The sequence below is a fragment of the Podarcis vaucheri genome, assembly GCF_965113315.1.
Source record: "Podarcis vaucheri genome assembly, chromosome: 4".
Taxonomy (NCBI): Eukaryota; Metazoa; Chordata; class Lepidosauria; order Squamata; family Lacertidae; genus Podarcis; species Podarcis vaucheri.
The window spans coordinates 81587233-81608777 of NC_138762.1; the positions used below are offsets into that span (position 1 = coordinate 81587233).

General features: G+C 43.7%; 1 protein-coding gene and 1 long non-coding RNA gene across 5 annotated transcripts in view; one reads left to right on the top strand and one right to left on the bottom strand.

The window, feature by feature from the left end:
- The window catches only part of LOC309530200, a 101558-nt gene extending 85664 nt beyond the window's left edge, over positions 1–15894 (bottom strand). For all 4 annotated transcript variants that reach the window (XR_014218664.1, XR_014218665.1, XR_014218666.1 and 1 more), the window contains exons 1-2: positions 15634–15894; positions 12208–12251 (exon numbers count right to left, since the gene is read on the bottom strand). This is a non-coding gene — a long non-coding RNA (uncharacterized lncRNA). The remainder of the gene's footprint in view (positions 1–12207; positions 12252–15633) is intronic.
- A 169-nt stretch (positions 15895–16063) lies between these two features.
- Positions 16064–21545, top strand: part of GAS6 (growth arrest specific 6) — a 50360-nt gene continuing 44878 nt past the window's right edge. Inside the window, exons 1-2 of the mRNA XM_082218644.1 lie at positions 16064–16191; positions 17208–17380. Coding sequence (XP_082074770.1) covers positions 16125–16191; positions 17208–17380 — 240 coding nt within the window. The 5' untranslated portion in view covers positions 16064–16124. The remainder of the gene's footprint in view (positions 16192–17207; positions 17381–21545) is intronic.

Genomic DNA, 21545 nt, shown 5'->3' on the forward strand with positions numbered 1-21545 from the left:
CAGTTCCAATCGCATGAAATAACTGTAAAGCTTGTGGCTGGGATCTATACATCATTAGTCATGGCCAAGCACTGAATGTGCTGAGTGGGATTTCATGGGTTGTTCCTCCTTTGAGTAGCTGTTTCAAATGATGTGCCATGGCACCACATGCGTGCAAAGAAAGTGAGCATCTGCAAATGGATAAACATAAATTCCTTTGGTAGGTCCCATGAGAATTAATTGTATTTTAAAAAATATACAGTGGTACCTCGGGTTAAGTACTTAATTCGTTCCGGAGGTCCGTTCTTAACCTGAAACTGTTCTTAACCTGAGGCACCACTTTAGCTAATGGGGCCTCCCGCTGCTGCCACACCGCCAGAGCACGATTTCTGTTCTCATCCTGAAGCAAAGTTCTTAACCCGAGGTAATATTTCTGGGTTAGTGGAGTCTGTAACCTGAAGCGTATATAACTCAAGGTACCACTTGTATTTGCTTATTGAGGTTTTCAATTAAGTGCTGACCAAACAGATGATGTAAGAAAACAATTAAGAGCTCATATAGTCCAATATGCACACAGAGGTGGAACAAATATACGCCATTCTCATTGTGGCTAAACCACTTGCGGCAAATTTCAAAGGGGAAACCGGACTACCATTACAGGCTCCTTAATAGCACAGTTGACTCCCAACTTATGTGGGGGGTTACGTTCTGGGGATAGCATTTAAAGCCAAAATTAAAACTGTAAAAAGCACAGCGCAGCACTTACTGTGCTCTCCCAAGGCCACTACAGACTCTCCCTGCACTTCTGAATTCTCTTCCAGGGAGGAGGCAATGGGAGGTGGTGAATGATTTACTGATGGACCCAGTTGCAGGGACTCCAATCCACAATTTCAACAACAGTGCATTAGGCTGCTTATCACTCCTTTTTTAAAAAAAGTTATTTTCCCTCTCTATCGCCTTTCAACTTAGCCCCACACTTCTGCACCCTTTTTATGTATTTATTTTTTCAGCCAAGTTGCAATCTAAATGCACACAAAGTTGTGGGTCTTCTGTATAAGTTGAATATGCTGCTGACACTATGGCAACACAATTAACACCTGAATTGCCCAGGAATGGGAACGAACACACATTCCATAGAATCATAGAATCATAGAGTTGGAAGAGACCACAAGGGCCATCGAGTCCAACCCCCTGCCAAGCAGGAAACACCATCAGAGCACTCCTGACATATGGTTGTCAAGCCTCTGCTTAAAGACCTCCAAAGTAGGAGACTCCACCACACTCCTTGGCAGCAAATTCCACTGTCGAACAGCTCTTACTGTCATTCCTCTAGCAAAGAGACCAACTTTGGGCAGACAACAGTCTTATCATTGCTTCCTCAGGTTTTTCCAGTGAGGAAGAGTTGGCTAGTAGCTTTAGCTCTTGTTGCATTTCTAAAATTCATACACACAGGCATTTTTGGCCCAAGCAATGGATTGCCAGTAAATCCTGTTTAATACTTCAATGGTTATTTGTCCTGACAGTATTTTCTGCAACTATTTATCAGCAGCTAACATCTAGTCATGATGCATGAGATATACTTCAAATGCCTGGAAGGATTTCTCCTGGGAACAATCACATTTGAAATAATGTGGAATGTTGTGCAATGCTGTTTCCCTCACGAATGAAGTTCTTGGACAAAGAGGAAAACAAATGGAATGTAATTGGAAGTGGTGTTTTTTCTCACTTTTTTAAAATGCCAAAATTACGTTCACATTTTGGTGCTTTACTCATCTAATCAAATACTTATACAAAGAATACTTGGAGTTTTGCATAACAACAGTTGATGTGAACTCTAGTCTTATTTGGACCACCCAAGGAACGAATTAATCACCTTCCCTTGTGTGTTAGCTATCAGTACAAGGTAGAGTCAAATGTACCTTTTCATGCTCCACATAAAGTATTTTATTTTAAACTTGTAAAGACTTTCAGAATAATTGTAATACTGTTTGTTTATTTTTAAGGCATCTCCCCAGCTAACAAACTCTTTAGTGTTTGAATCATGTTGGGAATCTTGTACCTAAGAAATTGCTTACCACATCACTGATATTTTCTACGTACTCAGGTACACAGCTATGTACGCAAACATTAGTTTGAATGAATTACTGTACTCAGGGACAGTTACAGCCACTGAACTAGAATGGCTTTTCCTTGCCAAGTCACTCTGCTTACAGAAACAGCAGCATTTATTCACCTGTAAACAGCTACTTCACACCATACTTTTGCATAATGTGAGAAGACCCTCTACTTGTAGACTTCTGGAGCACAGATGAATTAGCACTGGGCTGTGTGTGTGGAAAAGTCAACTGCATCTTCTTTCAGTTTGCTATTATGGGAACAGCTTATCATTTATCAGTGCAGGTGCATAGATATGTGTGCAAGCCAGGCTTGCACAACCTGTGACTCATCAAACCAAACACACACACCACCCAGTGATGATTGGTGACTTTCCAAGACTTGATAGACCCCTGACCCTTGTGGCCTGGTTGGGGTGCTATCAATCCCATGGCGGGCCACAAGAGGTGTTGGGTCAGGTGTGGGGGTTGGTCAGGCGTGGGCATGATGAGTCACAGGTTGTAAATGAAAAAGACACTTGTCTGTTAATCATAGAATCACAGAAATGTATAGTTGGAAGGGACCCTGAGGGTATTCTAGTACAGTGGTACCTCAGGTTACATACGCTTCAGGTTACATACGCTTCAGGTTACAGACTCTGCTAACCCAGAAATAGTGCTTCAGGTTAAGAACTTTGCTTCAGGATAAGAACAGAAACCTCCTCCGGTGGCGTGGCAGCAGCGAGTGGCCCCATCAGCTAAAGTGGTGCTTCAGGTTAAGAACAGTTTCAGGTTAAGAACGGACCTCCGGAACGAATTAAGTACTTAACCCGAGGTACCACTGTACAATGCAAGAATCTCAACTAAAGCATTCAGGGCAGGTGGTTATCTAAAATATGGTTCTTATTGAGTATCGTTCTGATTTGTTTATGTGGCAGTTGTATGACAAAGAGCATTCATCCTGGATTTATCCTGATTTGCTTTTGGAGTATTTACATGTCTTCCTGTTATTCATTCATTCCACACCTTTCAGTACATTTTGCTGTCACTTTCTGAGCTGAAATGTATGTTGTTGTTTTTAAGTGGATTTGCTTTGCTAGGACAACAGAGCCCTTTCATCACTTTAATTTTGCAAACCTAAAATTCCAGTTTACACTTGAATCCATCACACAAAACTTTGACAGGGTAGAGGCACCCTGTGGCATGAATTTTATTTATATCTTCTTTGTACTTACAGCCCTCCTCTTTACTGAATTGTCCCAGGATGGGTTACAAGAAATAGCAGAGTTAGAACAAGCATGAAGTTTAATTATAATGATAATTAAAAAAACAACAACCCAACAACACCAGCCAACCAATAACAAAGTTAACAATGCAAAAGTACTATTTTAAAGAAGCAAGACAATGCTTAGATTGGAATGGCTTGGGAACAGGTGGACTTTTATTAGTTAAAAGACTTCTACACAAATGGTACTCCATTGCGAAAAGAACAATTCATTACCGGCATACTAAACCTTAAATGGTCATGGTACCATTTCAATCAGTTGCTAAGATTCCTGCTAAACCCAGATATTTCTACTCAGGCAAGCAAGAGCCTCACAGCAATAGAACATATCTTTGTTCACATCTCTCTGCCCCTTAAGGCCTTACCTTCCTCAATTTACAAAGCTCTAATAAATCTCGAATACAGCAACGTATTGTAGACAAAAATGCCTTGGGAGAGGGACCTGGGAGTGGCAAATACCAGATGGAAAATGGTCTGCTTTATGGTCTAAGAGACCATAAAAAAGAGACCATTTCTGCAAAAATCAGACAATTCTCATTAAAATTGCTGCATTGGTGGCACTATAACTGGCGATGCTATTCTGGATATCTGAGGACGTCAGCCATAATTGTTGCAGGCGGTATGCAGTCAAAGGTACATATTCTCATATGTGGTGGTTTTGTGACACCTTCAAACATTTCTGGAGCACTGTTTCAAAGAAATAAGCTTGATCAGGGCTTTTTTCCAGCGGGAATTCACTGGAACACAGTTCCAGCACCTCTCAGGTGGGCGCCATTGCCATTGTAAGAGAACAAGGGATGCATTTGTGGTGAGTTCCAGCACCTCATTTTCTAGAAAATAGCACTGAGCTTTATATATAACAAAACAACTGAAATGTCTCGTGCTGCTCGGGCTTAAAATGTCACCCACTCAAGATTGTCCTAATGATGACCTCAGCCTTTCTATTGACCGCTGCACATATGGAATTTGCTGGATGTTGGAAAACTGGGGTTGGGCTTAACTTTGATTCCTTGTACATCAGGGTGTGGTCAATGGCATTGGCAGATAAATTGACATGTCAGGTCAGAGTGGCTATGGGTAAGCATAACCCTTGTTCCTTTTATAATACAGTTGTACCTTGGAAGTCTAACGGAATCCGTTCCGGAAGTCCATTCAACTTCTAAAATGTTTGGGTTCCAACGAATGCTCGCAAACCAGAACACTCACTTCTGGGTTTGTGGCGTTCATGAGCCAAAACATCTGAGTACCAAGGTATTCGGGATCCAAGGTACGACTGTATGTGCAAATCATCTATTGAATACATGAATTGTTCAGACCATGGTAGGAAACCACACAGTACTCGTGGGAAAATGTGGTGTACAGAGTAATCAAATGATTTTTTTTTAATCTAACATGAGGCTCATTTTGTATTGAGCTCCTGGTCTGTAAATATCTAGATTTATGTCTAACTTTGCTGCCCATTCTGAGTACAGATGGTTCTCTAAGTGATGTACTGACTCTATGGTATAAATAAGCCCCACTTCATTGAATTTTAACACTGCAAACAAATAACAAATTCTTGAAGCAAATTATTTAAACCTGTTCATCCTATTGGTTGGCCTTAAGCCATGAAAAACCTGCTGTCAAGCTGGACTTGACTTGGTAGGTTGGCTGTGAGATTTCAAAAGTTTATAAGGGTGTTTTATTAGTTGTCATATCATGAATGAGATGTCGAAAGAGTTGGCTTTCTCCGCAGGTTTGTTGGTTCTGTAGCAGTTCCAGTAACACATGGGAGTGGATGTGTTTCGAGAACACTTGCATGGACACGAATTATGATAAACAGATGGTGCTGGGGCGAATTGTTTCTAATACATTCCCATAAATGTAAAAACTATATCTATTACTCCTTCCCATGCCTAGCTCTGGGCTCCAGTATCCATTTACAGGGTTTTAAAAAGTGTAAATATAATGGATATCATCTTAAACTGAACTGCAAAGCAAGATATAACCAAAGTATGGTGAAATCCTACACACCTCTATTCAGAGATCCCACTGAGTCCAATGGGCTTACTCCTAGGTAAGTGAAATGAAAGAGGAAATGGCAATCCTATAAACACAGACCCCATAGAACTGGAACCTTAAGGCATTTTCCTCTTTCATTAAAACTTATAATTGGAAAAGTCAAATGTATCAGAAAATATTCAGGTTTGTTTGAGAAAGATGTCTTCATGGCTTTACACATTTGCATGAAGCTTATATATCCCAGAGAGTGCATTTATTTTTGTTCACAAAATAATCAAATGAAGTGTGTTCTTGCTACGCCTGTAGAATTATAAATCCATGTATTCAGCACAGTACTCAAAAATATTTATCCAGATATTTTCACAATCGTGAAACAACTTCCACCATCATACTTGTTCTAACAGCCCAGTCCTGAAATTGTTCACTCAGAAACAAATCCCACTGAATTTAATAAGAATTATCATTCCGCCCAGACACTGAGGTCCTCCTTCTGCTGGTTTCCTCACTGCGAGAAGCAAGATTACAGGGAACCAGGCAGAGGGCCTTCTTGGTAGTGACGCCCTCCCTGTGGACTTCCCTCCCTTCAGATGTCAAGGAAATAAACAATTATCTGACTTTTAGAAGACATCTGAAGGCAGCCCTATATCAGGAAGTTTTAAATGTTTCATGTTTTAGTATGTTCTGATATATGCTGTGAGCCACCCAGAGTGGTTGGGGAAACCCAGCCAGATGGACGGGGTATAAATAATAGTTTAGTAGTTGTAGTAATACAGTGGTGCCTCGCAAGACGAAAAGAATCCGTTCTGTGATTCTCTTCGTCTAGCAGTTTTTTCGTCTTGCGAAGCAAGCCCATTGACAGATTAGCGGATTAGCGCTATTAGCGGCTTATCTGCTGATCGGATCAGCTGATAAACGGCTTAGCGGCTTAGAAAAAGGGGGGGAGGAAAAAAAAACCAGCAGGAACTCGCAAGACATTGTTGTCTTGCGAAGCAAGCCCATAGGAAATTCATTTTGCGAAGCACCTCCAAAACAGAAAACTCTTTCGTCTAGCGAGTTTTCTGTCTTGCGAGGCATTCGTCTTGCGGGGCACCACTGTAGTGGTATGGAAAAAATGGGAGGGGGGAAACAAAGAGGAAATAATTGCATCATGAAAGCTAGCTTGTGCAGCAACAGCAATCTATCGAGCTGTTTCTACAATGGATATTTGTGAATGGCCCCTGCAGGCAATTTTCTGCCATGCTTTGGAACTGATGCTCTGTGTACAATTGACGGACTAGTTAAAAAAGCAAACTGGATATATGAGTAACACATGCAACATGCCCGCACACATTTTCAGTCAAGAGAGCCATTTGCTGATGACATCCTAAGACAGAAAATTATAGTGTGACAAAACCATGATGAAAAGAAGACTGACAAGTCTATCCTTAAAATAAAATAAAAACAAGACCCAAATTGGCACATTGAGTTGGACGTGCATGTGACTCTGATAAACTGAAACTCAGAAATGGATACATGATATCAGAAGTAGAACTCTTGCGGCAACTACCTCATCAGGTGCTGACGGACATGCCTTTTCCTAACTTGCAAGTGTACTTTTGACAATAAAGAGGAAATTCCTCCCTCTGGACATTCCATGCCTGACAGCTCCTTGACAAGTCACAGCTCACAGTTGTCTCACGTAATAAGCCACCTGGGCACCAGGCTGAAGACCTTCCCTGGGTGGTAAAAAGATAAAGGGACTTTGCCCACAAATGCTGGCCTTTAGCTGTCCTCAGCAGGAAGACCTACAAAGGCTCTGGCGTACTCACTACCAATGGCCTCTCCTTGGCTTGGCATCCTGTCTTTTGCCCCTCAGCTCCTGCTCTGTGGCTGCCTATGGCTCAAAGCTGACATGCAGATATTTAAATATTGGTAGTGCAGGATATAATCATTGTGGAATCTTGACAAAAGGAAACAGGGGGCAAATTGCAAAATGCTGCTGTGTGTATCACAGTGTCTGAAATAAGGACGGAGCTATGTAGAGGCATTGGCTTCACGGTCTTTCCTGCATCAAGATTTTTGTCGGCACCTGTTCTTGTGATATGCAGAAATTCAGAGAAGTGTTGGCTGGCTTCACGGTTTTCCCCACATTGATTTTTGCATAGCCAACACATACCCACACACCATGATTCACAATATATTGCCAGGTCTAAAATTATGAAACCGATAGCACGATATGGACTTCAAATTGGTTTTGGACACTATTTTGATATATTGCCCAGCCCTAGAATGTGGTCGCATCAAATAGCACAGCCCAAACACTGCCCCAAGCCCCAACATCAATTGTGGGTTGCCAGTTATTATTATTTATTGAATTTCTATACCACCCTTCATCTGAGGATCATAGAGCAGTTCACGTCTCCTCTGCTTTTGTGGCCCCAGTTAGGTAAAGGTACCCCTGACCGTTAGGTCCAGTCGTGAATGACTCTGGGGTTATGCTCTCATCTTGCTCTGTCGGCCAAGGGAGCCGGCATTTGTCCACAGACAGCTTTCGGATCATGTGGCCAGCATGAATAAGCTGCTTCTGGCAAACCAGAGAAGTGCACAGAAACACTGTTTACCTTCCCGCCAGAGCGGTACCTATTTAATCTACTTACACTTTAATGTGCTTTGAAACTGCTAGGTGGGTAGGAGCTGGGACTGAACAACGGGAGCTCACCCCGTCGCAGGGATTCGAACCACCAACCTTTTGATCGGCAAGCCTTAGGTTCTGTGGTTTAGACCACAGCGCCACCCATGGCCCCAGTTAGGTCAGAAAAAAATATTGATCACCCAAAGGACCACCACACATGCCTAGTGGAATGTGTTTAACTTGCTAGATCACAGGTTGCTCTGGCTTTAAATAACATGTTTTGAAAACATGATTTTCATAAATGTAGAAGTTGAATTTCTATTGACAGTTACATGAACCAACAGATATAGGTGGCACATTTATATGTTCAGGAGACAGACAGAAAGATGGTACATGTTAGAGCTCTCAACTCAAAAGCAAAAGGCCTGAGGAACAACCACACAGATTCTTTAGTGGCCGACAAGCGAAAGCCTGGTGATAATGCATTGTCCCTTTGCTTTCTTTACTGAAGTGGCTTCTTCCAGCAATAGTTTGTTTGCAATGGAGAGGAGCCATCATGCTAAAAAGGAAGCACCATGTTCAGTTTACCTCTAGGAGGCAGAGCTTCCAGGTATACCGGCCCAACCTCAGCACAGTCTCTTCTTATAAATCAATCACTGGAGATTATCACTTTATAGGCAAAAAGCACTGCACAAAATGTCCTGTGGTTAATAACGGGAAAACAGAGAACTTGTCTAGGTTGTTTCAAGTAAAAGAAAACTAGAAACCCTCAGCTGGCAATGTTAATCCTTCCTTCTGCTATGGGGAAGTGAGAATATGTCAAAAACCAAAACGAAACCTCAACTAGTTCTTCTTTCAGAAGAAACAGCTTTAGAAAGATTATGTTCCATGATAGAAGACATGTAAGCAACAACTGATGAAAAGGACTCCAGTCCATGGGAAAACAAAGCCAGATGGGCAGGGACATAAATATTAAAATTATTGTTAAATTATAATTATTATGTATGCAATAGTAAATTGGTTCACCTTTACGTTGCTACAATACTTTTTGTTGTTTTCAACAGCAGTTAGGTGCAGATATGACAAAATAAAAACTAGTTCTGAGCAAGTTGTTTAGAAAACCAGAGTTACAGTCACCCAAACAGAATGTCTAGTTGCCATTTTTGGGCTAGACGGCTCGAAAGTCCTATTTGTCAGTACGACTTTTTGGTTCCTGAAATTCATGCTGATTGTGCAGATAAAATATAATGGATAGAATTCTACAGGATGTGTTGCTAGTGTGTGAAAACAGTCAAGATCCACTATTATTACAAAATAAAAAGTAAGATTAATCACACCTGCATTCTACACATTTCTTTCTTTGAGTCTATGTGTGTGGAAAGGGAACCATTTTTCCTACAAAAGTCATCCTGAAAAATTTGTATGAAGAGGGAGTTCACAATGCTATTCTGCATCACTTGCCTTTTTTATATAGCAGTGTGATCCTCCACATGTCTATTTAGAAGTAAGTTCCACTGTGCTCGTGGAGGCTTATTTCCAGGTAAACAGGTATAGAAATTTAGCCTCAATTCCACACTCAGAAAGGCTGCTCATGACCTTTAAATGAAGCCTAAATTCCTGTTACAGTACCTGCGACAGCAAATTAAAGCAACGCAGAGCATAAAGTTTGGTTGCAATATATATGCCACAAATTATCTCATTAGTTCTGTTTTTAGCTGAGCAAATTGCTTGTTATTTTTTTTAAAAAACAAACTTATGTGCTGGTAAGGTCACTTCAGGAAAAACTGGACAAAAATGGCTTACTTAGCCAACATTCTTTCTTCAATTTGGTCCGAGCACGTATTTTATTACTACAGGAAAAACACAAGGCCTAATTGCCTTTTGAATCTAATGCAACAATTTCACAATGTTTCTTGTAAAAGTCCTTGTTCAACAAGGATAAATGCCATGTGCTATGCTCCCTTCCCATTTGCAGCTGATAACAAACATAATTCTCACTGATAAGCCCCACAATGTGCTTTTATAGAAACCCACAAAATTAAACAAAGTGGGAGAACAACAGTCATGACATCTCCAACTTCTATTGTCCCCCTGCCCCCGTCCCATTTTGTTCTTTTACGGAAGCAAAAAGACAAGCGTTCATTACAAATGTCCCATTTCTAGCCATTACTTCCCAAACGGCTCTGAGGGGTAAACAATGCGGTCTTAACAAAGCTCCCAATTTATATTGATTAAGTCCCTTGTTATCTACTCTGTCCCTGGTCACCCAATGCCCATTTCAATTTCAAAAAGAGGGCTTTACATTGTTTCTGGAAGACATTTTGATGGGTCCCTCCCAGGAGGGAATTTCAGGAATGAGGAACAGCTTCTGTGACTATCTACCTTACTTCCTTACTATTAATATGAATTGATATATTGCTGTGGTTCTACCTGACAAAGAAGAATGAATGATGAAGGATGTAAAAAAGCACTGCGATAGTCCTTTGCCTGGAAATCTCCACCTCCTTGCTTGTACGTACTATGTGACACAATCAGTAGGGAAGACTGAGAGACAGCTAGGTTTCTGAAAACAACCTATGATCAAACCATGGTTTCAGAGCCTGGCTAGTTTAAACCAAAGGTAGCTGGACCATGGACGCGGGTGGGGCTGTGGGTTAAACCACAGAGCCTAGGACTTGCTGATCGAAAGGTTGGCGGTTCGAATTCCCGCGGCGGGGTGAGCTCCCGTCGTTCAGTCCCAGCTCCTACCCACCTAGCAGTTCGAAAGCACCCCTAAGTGCAAGTAGATAAATAGGGAGCACTTTCTAGCAGGAAGGTAAACGGTGTTTCCGTGTGCGGCGCTGGTGCTGGCTTGCCAGATGCAGCTTCGTCACGCTGGCCACGTGACCCGGAAGTGTCTTCGGACAGCATCAGCTCCCGGCCTCTTGAGCGAGATGAGTGTGCAACACTAGAGTCGGTCACGACTGGCCCTGATGGGCAGGGGTACCTTTACCTTTACCTTTAGCTGGACCATAAAGAAGGCTGATAGTCGAAGTATTGATGCTTTTGAATTATGGTGCTGGAGGAGACTTTTGAGAGTCCCATGGACTGCAAGAAGATCAAAACTATCCATTCTTAAGGAAATCAGCCCTGAGTGCTCACTGGAAGGACAGATCCTGAAACTGAGGCTCCAATACTTTGGCCACCTCATGAGAAGAGAAGACTCCCTGGAAAAGACCCTGATGTTGGGAAAGATGGAGGGCACAAGGAGAAGGGGACGACAGAGGACGAGAGGTTGGATAGTGTTCTCGAAGCTACAAACATGAGTTTGACCAAACTGCGGGAGGCAGTGGAAGACAGGAGTGCCTGGCATGCTCTGGTCCATGGGGTCATGAAGAGTCGGACACGACTAAATGACTAAACAACAACAGGGAACCTCAGGCTCAGTAACCAAATGCAACCTTCCCAGCCTTCCTATCCAGGCCAAGGCTCACTGCAACTTTCTCATGCAGGACAGGGGTGGAAAACCTCAGGCCTGGGGGCAAATGCCATCCTCTGTCGGGCCCTAAAGACTCTCCCAGGGCCACACTCCTTAATAGCCATGCTTTTCACTCTCCTCAAATGCTTTTGCCTGGCTAAAATGCATCTTTGAACTGCAATAATGTATTTTGCTTCATAAAGGAGTGCATGTGTGGAAACAGGAAACCTCTGACTTTTGAGTGTCCATAATGTAACCTATAGTACAACCATTGTATGCCTTTGTGTATAGTGCAATAATGCATCCATCATTGACTTAAAATGCAGGTTTGTCATTCTTTTTCTCAATTCCAATTGAAGCTGGCTTCTGGGGAAACACGTCAAAACACAGAATTTCGTAAGAAACAACATGATAGATGCAGGATAGCTGTGGATTGTGCTTAACCTTGTGTGTACAACCACTTTCCAAACCAGCCATGGGAGTGTGCTGGATGTACACAGCCTTAGAATCATATCCACTGTTCCACTCACGTGTTGTCCCTGAATCTTCTTTCCCCCTTTTCTTCTGCTAATCTTGTGGCCCCTGTAAAGCAGTTCAATATGGAATGCAGTCCTTGGGTTGAAAAAGGCTCCGCACTCCTGACAGAGGGGGAAGTTATGGTTTCCCAGTATGTCAGAACTAGGCCAATGTGCTGTTTGTCGTCAATAAAAGCAAATCTACTTTTAGAAGCTATTATGGAAGAGAAAACCACAGGTGATATATAAAAATATATGGTACTTACAAATGTGGAGGTCTCTGAAGAATTCTAGTTGCCTCATTTAGTTGCTGTGAAAGAGAAATAAAGGATCTATTAAAATAGCCATAGGTTGGGATACCTTCCCTATGAAGTTTAGAAAAAAGATGACTAAGAAGGCTACAGTATGGTGAAAATTGATACAGTGATAAAGGATGTGAAGAGAGTGGATACAACTTAGTGAATTCCACTCATCATGCTAGAAGAACTCAAAGCCACCCAATAATATTGATGAGTACCAAGTCAAGGATGGACAAAAGGAAGTTTAAAAAAAACACCTTATGAAACACTCCTAACTCTTCTTGAAATGAAATATTATTCATTCAGCCAACCTTTATTGGCATAATTGAAATATTTATGGGCTGTGGTGTGCAGTACATTGTGAAAAACTGCCTTTGTTACAAAGCATACATTTTAACCCACATGCATGTCCAACACATACATGTATCCCTGTACATACTTCCAAGAAGTTTAGGATCCTTCACAGGAGCTAAAACATGCATCCATATGACTATGCTATAATAATAACTTTTTGCCATTATGAAATAGTTAGTCTTTAAGGCTAACACGGGACACACTCGTCATTTTTGCTGCAACAGGCAAACATAACTACCCCTCTGGAACTTCTTGGTATTGAGAGAGCACTTTGAGAATTCATGATGTGTCAATGCCACATGTTACCCCCATGTAACTATGCGTAAAAGCAAACGGAGGTGATTTTTTTCCAAGGTTTTAAAAAGAGTCGGGTGAAGTAGCAGCCAGAGGAACATTTTGCAGGAACTTAAAGAACCCTTTTAAATTCAGAACAGCTTCCTTTTAAGCATTGTAAACATCTCCTGAACTGGATGCACAAGTCCTGGCTGATTTTAAAAGCTAATTTCATGTGTCAAATATGACCTCCAATTAAAGGAAATCACACTGAGAATTAACTAAGGCACACATTGTGGGGACAAAACAGTCCAGCATTTCCTGTCTTTCAGAACCATGCTGTACTTCCTGGCACCTGGGTGGAAAATACAATTAGAAAACTAAAGTGGCAAGTTCCAGATCGGAATGTTTCTAAGGCATATTTTGACACATTCCCAGACTGCGCTGTGTTCTCTCAAATTACCAGTACCCAATTTGCAGTTACTATAAGTAATTCTAATATTTTTCTTCTACTCAAAAAATCCTTCCTCCTATAAAACGTGTTGCATGCCAACAATGATATGTACTGATGCATAATTCTTATTGGTTTGCTTTCTGGCTGACCTAGTACAAGCCTGAACCAGCTACAGAGACTTGATAAACTGAAGGAAGCACAGCCAAGACAACTCTGAAACAGGCATGTAGCCCAATCCTATGCATGTTTACTTGGAAGCAAGTCCCAATGAGTTCCTACAGAACTGCAGCTGCGTAGCACTGAGATGCCCTTGCAATTAAGTAGATCTGCTCATAGGTGAAATATCATTAAAGGGACAGAGGAGGGCACTTCATTCCCCTTCTCAAAAGCATGAATAAGAAGCAAACGATCCATTTACCCATATCACATTATTGCAGTGGACCATGCAAACAGCTCCTTCACTCCATTTGTAAGTAACATTCCATTAAAGGGAATTTTTACATCATGTTTGTGAAAATGGATTTCCCCCTCCTTTAATAAATCAAATTTAAAAACTGCCTCAACTAGTATGTACATTACATTAAACAATAGGCTTTTTCTTCCAGGAATGTTACAAACTTTCAGAAGTGGTGTTTGCCAGGCTACAAAATGCACTCCCTTCCTCACTCAGATATAATTAAGCCAAGTTAAGCATTTGTTGGTATAGAAAGTTTTTAAAACTAGCTAGAAGAGTGCTATACAACTGATGAAATAGTTCTAATACAATATTATTTTGTGTGGCACCATAATAACCCTCACAGGACCACTTCAAAACATGTACAAATGGAAAACAGAACTATGAGTGCCATAAGACCACCCTGCATCCCTTAAACTAACCTGCTGTCCCCAGGTGAGATCTTAAGAATCATAGAATTGTAGAGCTGGAAGGGACCCCAAGGGTCATCCAGTCCAACCCAACCCCTTGCAATGAAGGAATCCTGCCCACAGCCATCACTGGGTGGGCTTAAATCACCAACCTTCTGGTTAACAGCCAGACGCACTGACCCATTCTGCCACAGTAAGAATGAGTGATGCTGTTCCATTGCAAGTGTAAAAGTAAGATTCAACTATCAGTCTGGTGGGCACCTATATGTGAAATGGGAGGGTGAGACTGGCTGCATACATGCCATACTTTTAAAGCACATTTGAAAGACATTTCTACCCTCAAATAATTCTGGGCAATGTAGTTTGTTAAGGGTTGCTGGGAACAGTAACTTTGCGAGACATAAACGGCAGTGCCCAGAATTCTTTGAGGAGAAAAATGTGCTTTGAAGGTAGAGTGTGCATGCATCTGTCTTGTCCTTTGCCTCAGGCGACAGAATGTCTTGGGCGGAGCCTTCATACATGCTCTGAGGAAGTGATGACCAATGGCAAGTTCTTAGAATGAAAGTGTGCAATCTGTGGGCACTGCTAGGCTGTTGCTATTCAGGTTACGCAATTAAAGTTGATTTGAATAAACTCGCTTCCCTCAAAACTGGACTTGCTGAAAAAAGGAAAGTGACAGAAAAAAATTATGGGGAAATCATAGGGGACACTTGCTTTGAAGCAACATCGCCTAACTTCCCTGAAAACAAATCAGGATGAATGTTCAATGACCAACGTCGTCTAACCTCCTTGCAAACAAATAAGCATAAAAGCTGAATAAATGGGCCGTCTAGAAGTGACTATGTACATATTGCTGTACCACTACCACACACACACAGAGCCTAGGACTTGCTGATCAGAAAGTTGGCGGTTCGAGCTCCTGTTGCTTGGTCCCTGCTCCTGCCAACCTAGCAGTTTGAAAGCATGTTAAAGTGCAAGTAGATAAATAGGTACCGCTCCAGCGGGAAGGTAAACGGCGTTTCCGTGCGCTGCTCTGGTTCGCCAGAAGTGGCTTAGTCATGCTGGCCACATGACCCGGAAGCTGTACGCCGGCTCCCTCGGCCAATAAAGCAAGATGAGCGCTGCAACCCCAGAGTCGGCCATGACTGGACCTAATGGTCAGGGGTCCCTTTACCTTTACCACACACAGGAGCCAACTCCAAGGGGCTGAGGTCCCTTCGACCCCCAGTATAATATTTGAGGGGGCTGCCCACCCCAAAGTTGATTGGCATTTCCATTCAAATGGCGTGCATGAGCCACGTCATGTGATCAATTATGTGGGTTGAGGCTTACATCCCCCCCCCCAATATTTTATTCAAGTTGGCTGGCACCCCTGCACACACACACACGCCATGGGGCACGCACACCATTGTGGATATGCAACGACTGCCACTAATAATAATCCTTACGTGGGCTATTGCGCGCGCAGAATTGCTGTCCACGTACGAATGTTGTCACCTCAAACGAAGCGCAAACCTGAAGGCCGGAGGGCAAGTACTTGTACACAGTGACTTCGTAACTGTAAGGGAATCTAGGGCGCACACGGAAGCTGGCTCGGCGGCACCGGAGGGCATGTTCCGCCACCCCCACCCCACGGGTCACTCTGCTCGCCCTGCCATATTTCCTCCGGGCCTCGCCTCTCTCTGCCCCTCTTTCCACCGACCCTGCCCCGAGGGCGCGCGAAGCCTGAGGTGTGTCGCTGTGGCTGCAAAGCCCTGAGCGCGAACTTTCTCAATTGATTGGCTCAGCTGCACAAGCGACTCCCCCGCTGGGCTCGGCGGAGCTCGCGCTGCCTTCCAACAGTAGCTGCGCTCGCTCCTCCTGCACCAGACCGCCCTGCTCCTCTCCGCCACTCGGAGGGCGCAGCCCCAGCCTCAGCAGCAGCAGCCGCCGCCGCATCATGCAGCAGCCGCCGGCTCCAGCTGCTGCCCTCTTGCTAGTCCTACTGGCTACAGACTCCTCGCAGAGTGAGTAGTACTTAGGGGGGCTTCGCCTTTTCCTCCCCCCGCCCTCCGCCCTCACTGGAGAAAAAAAACACCCCTCTTTTACCCGCCATTCTTGCAATTTCTCCTTGCAGAGAAACATCTCACTTCGGCTTTATCCCCCCTTCTCTCTCCACCCCCCCGCCCCACTCTTTAATTAGCCCCCTCCCTTTAATTATTAATCGATATATAGCAAAGTCTCCACACGAGCAATGCAGCTTCTCCGGACTGGGGGAAGAACAGTATTATATAGAGACATGTCAGCCCTTTTACTGCTCTAACCATTGCCCCTCAAGGTCAGGACATCCCAAACGCCTTTCCTCACAAGGAGCCGGTTGCACCCAATGGGCCACCCAGCCAAGCCTGCCTGCCTGCCTTTCCCTTCAAGGGTGCCTTAAAACAAAACAACTGTTTATGTTCTCAAACCTCCCCCCGCCCCATCACTTTTTGGAGACCTTTGGAGCTGGGCTTTAAGGGCTGACTTTACCATTTTCCAGAAAAAAGGGTGGGTGGTGACACACTCCCTCTGCTCCCCCCTCACCCATATCCCCGGCCAACCATTGTTTCTTGGGGAGCGAGCGCGAGAGAGAGAGCGCGCGCGCTCAAGAGGGCAAAGGGGCGCAGGGATGTCATTGTTTATGGCCCGGTGAGGTGGATCTCGGTGGCGCCGCTTTGGGCGCGCTGGCGGCTGCTGGGCATTGTTTTGGTTGCTGGACGCAGGCAAAGGGACGTCAATGGAGGAGCTGGTCTAGCCCCTTGTGAGCTGAGGGGACGGGGAAAGCCGCAGCGGGACTCCCCCCCCCCCCGCCCCATGACAGTTTCGCAGACTCCTCCGGCTGCAAAGTGCGCGGCGGGGCCATTGTTTCCCGAGCGCGAGCGCGCGCGCCTCCCCACACCCCCGCGCAGCTTTGCACGCTCCGCTCTTTTGTTACCGTCGGGGGGGCGGGTGGTGCTTTTCCAATGCTAATGGCTCCTTTCCCTGCTTCCCTTCGGGGCCCCAGCTATGCTGCTGCACAGAACCCGGGAGGAGGCTTCGCAGTTCCTTCGGCAGAGGCACCGCCGAGCCTACCAGATTTTCGAAGAGACCAAGCAAGGCCATCTGGAGCGAGAGTGTGTGGAGGAGCTCTGCAACAAAGAGGAAGCCCGGGAGGTGTTTGAGAACGACCCTGAGACGGTAAGGGGGGAGAGGGAGAGAGGTGCCGGTGATAACTAATTTAATTAATTTATTTTTTAAAAAAATTAAACGAGCAGTTGAGTGTTCAGGCCTGCTGCAAGCTGCAGGAGTGGGGAACGAGGGCGCCAGCTGCTCGCACAGCTGGGGAAGTTGTTTGGAGGGAGGAGCCATTAGATAAATAACTGAAACCACACAGGGTAACCCAGCACTTCGCTTAACAAGATTGCGTTTGGATTTCTAGGCCAAGAAAGCGGCAGGGAGGCGCTGTTTATATTGGACTAAATTGGCATTAATCTGCTAATACGAGTTTCTTCTTGGGGGGGGGTGTTACTGGGGTGGGGAGAGAGGAGTTTAACTTGTCATAGTACTTATGAGAATCCTTTGGGATATCTTGGGTTTTCTGCTTCACTCTTCCACCTCTCCTGGACTCTTAAAAGTGTTTAAAATGCTTGTAAGCCCCAAGGATTTTGCTGAAGCAATCTCCTGAAAAGAAGCATTTCATATTTTTCCAATTTAGATGAGTGATCAAAATCTTATGTTGGATTGGGATTCTCCTCCCCACCCCCCTTTCTGGATGAAAACTTGTTTGTTACTAGGTACAGTGGTACCTCAGGTTACATACACTTCCGGTTACATATGCTTCAGGTTACAGACTCCGCTAACCCAGAAATATTACCTTGGGTTAAGAACTTTGCTTCAGGATGAGAACAGAAATCGTGCTCCGGCAGCAGCAGCAGGAGGCCCCATTAGCTAAAATGGTGCTTCAGGTTAAGAACAGTTTCAGGTTAAGTACGGACTTTCGGTACAAATTAAGTACTTAACCCAAGGTACCACTGTAAATGTAAGCAGTCATTGACCTTATGTAGAATGAGTCTGGTTTTTTTAAGTAGTTTGCCTAGTGAGAACAATGTGGTTATAGGTCTACAGCTGTTTAGTTCTAAAACTCTCAAAAGTGTAAAGAATGCATTTTAAATAAAGTGTGTTTCAAATGGGTCATCAATAGGTTTGTGTTATGCTTGTAGTATTCAGATTGGCTAGTATTTTTGCATAAATAGAATGGCGTTTGAATGGCTGCTTAAAAATGATTTCCTGATTTGCTCGCATCTTCCAGATGTGCTGCTCTGAATAGGCTCTTTTATTGCTCGGATTATCTGGCATTAGTTTAGGGAATAAATTTCCTGGAGAAGAAATTGACTGGTGATTTTGCACAGGGCTGTGCTTTCCCGTTAATGATTTGATGCAAGTGGGTAGGGAAAGAGTTATGTAGGTCAAAAGTACTGAGAATGGGAGGGACTTGGCTGTTTTCTCTTAGAGTAGTTAATGTTTCGTATTTAAGGCAAAACATGTCTTGACATGTATACTTTTAATAGACTTGGAACTATCGCAGCATGAAGAATAGTTGCAAAACAATAGGGGGGGAAATGCAGCAAGTAACTTCTGCTAGAAGTGTTTACTGTGGGGTTTCAACACCAAGATCCAGGTGAAATCAAGGTGTTTTTGTTTAAAGAGAAAAATAGGCTGGGATATTATTTTCCTACTTAATGGCGTGCAATTAAGACTTTATAAGTTGGGTAGCAGGGACACGGGTGGCGCTGTGGGTTAAACCACAGAGCCCAGGACTTGCCGATCAGAAGGTCGGCGGTTCGAATCCCCACGGCGGGGTGAGCTCCCGTTGCTTGGTCCCTGCTCCTGCCAGCCTAGAAGTTCAAAAGCATATCAAAGTGCAAGTAGATAAATAGGTACCGCTCCAGCGGGAAGGTAAACAGCTTTTCCATGCGCTGCTCTGGTTCGCCAGAAGTGGCTTAGTCATGCTGGCCACATGACCCGGAAGCTGTCTGCGGACAAACGCCGGCTCCTTCGGCCAATAAAGTGAAATGAGCACCGCAACCCCAGAGTCTGTCACGACTGGACCTAATGGTCAGGGGTCCCTTTACCTTTTACCTTTAAGTTAGGTAGCATTGCAGAGTAAACTCATTAACGGTTGTGTTCTCACTGAGTTGATCTCATAAATTACTTACTGATACTTGTACATTTTAAGTGCCACACTTGAGCTGCATTGGTAAGGCTTGGGGTGGAGGATAGAATGTGGTGCATTCATCTCTCCTGGCCTCCACTGGCAGAGAAGAGCATTGCTCATGGGGGCTTCTTCATTGCAGCGGAAGCCAAAGTGTTTGGTACCACCATCCCTGGTGGTTTTGCCTTTAGCCAGTGGTTTTCAACCAGTGTGCCTTGAATGATGGTCAGGTGTGCCGTGAGCAACGCTGCCCTCTGTCTCTCTTTCCTTCCTTCTTTTATTTGATGCCCTCTCATGTCTCTGCCTCCCAAAGGCTTGTGCAGCTATTTATTGCAGCAGCCCTGGCTATAAGCTCCGCAGGCAGGGCCGGATTTAGATGAAGAGAGGCCCTAGGCTACTCTACTTGTGAGGCCCCTCCCCATCCCCCACCCTCACAACTACTGTAGACGAAAATGGAAGAGTGTTATAAACAAAATTGAGTGAAGCCAAGGTTGATGATGGGTATTTAAAATTCTACAATTCACAATTTCTCCTCTAAAGGACATAAGATATTATTGTTAAATACCATGGTGATTTTAAAAAATGCATAAAATTAACACTGAAAAACTTGCAATAACTGAACTTTGTAAACTTTTTGTGGCCTGGGCAGGCCTGGAAGTAGTTCCCATGTCTTGATCCTCTCTAAGGAATCAAGTTCAGCCTTCATGACATTTAACCATGGCTCTGCATCCTCTGAGGTTAAACTTTCAACCTCTTGGAAGCTTGAAGGTTCCCAAACTTTCTCTGAGTTACTAACAACAGCTGTATCTGCTATGACTGTTTTAGCAAACTCTTCAGCATACCTTTTGGGTGTTTTACCCTTTGTGGCCCTTTCAGATCTGCATACTATACACAAGTCTTCCATGCTAGGCTTCTCCTCTTTAGGAGAATGGGGGGCAGGCCTGTGTGTAATAGTTGCTGGGCCTGAGTTGCCCTGCCCTCACATGAAGTCTTAGGTTTACAATTTTGGGAGAGGGGACTAAGGAGGAGAGAGAGGAAGTGGGATTCTCCTAAGCTTCTGGGGGAAGAAGAGAATGGTGGGTAAAGTCCCTTACAAATATGGAAATGCAGTAAGCTTAAAGAGGTAGAGATGTATTTTTGGAGTTCAACATTCAGTGCATTTAATGAAAGCTAACGCAGTAACTGAGCTCTGAACTGGGGATGCTTCTGGTTCAAATGCTATCTCAGTGATCAACTACAGTGGCACCTTGGGTTACAGATGCTTCAGGTTACAGACTCTACTAACCCAGAAATAGTACCTTGGGTTAAGAACTTTGCTTCAGGATGAGAACAGAAATCGTGTGGCGGCAGCGGGAGGCCCCTTTAGCTAAAGTAGTGCTTCAGGTTAAGAACAGTTTCAGATTAAGAACGGACCTCCAGAACGAATTAAGTTTTTAACCCAAGGTACCACTGTACTGGGTAGTATTAGGCAAACATCTATCTGTCTCCCTTTCCTCACTCCCTGAATAGTATGTGCTGTATAAATGCAGATAAATTATAACACACCTTTGAATGTTACTAGGAATTAATGCCACTTTACAACTTTTATGTCAATATCATGTAATTTGCAGGTTTTACATGCTATCATAGCACAGCACCGAAAAAGAACATCAGAATTGTTGTTTAGGTCAATCATTTATGTATTCCAGCCTTTCCTAAAAATACATAATGCTGCATGTCATTTGGTGTTTGAGTTAGGCTAGAATTAGAAAGGTGAAAGCAAAGCAACAGTTTGTGCTCTATTGTTCAGAGTCATGACCTGTGCAGTTGTCTGTATGGACCTTATTCCCAAAAGATATGCTGGTCTGTGACTGAAATAAAGTTTGATACTGATACTCCCAAAAGGTATTTGAGACTGTGCTTCTAAATGGTCCTACAGGGCAAGCTAGATGTGACATTACTCATGTCTTGTTTACATTAAGGTTACCAGATTTTTTTCAATGAATCCGGGGACACTTCTCAACTTCAATGGATTTTGTATGGGGACTGATTTGTAAATCTGGGGACTGTCCCCAGGAAACAGGGACGTCTGGTAACCTTAGTTTACATAGAGGAAAGTGGGGATGGGGGAATCTAGACCATAACACTGGACGCGGAAGAGTGGCTCTTTGA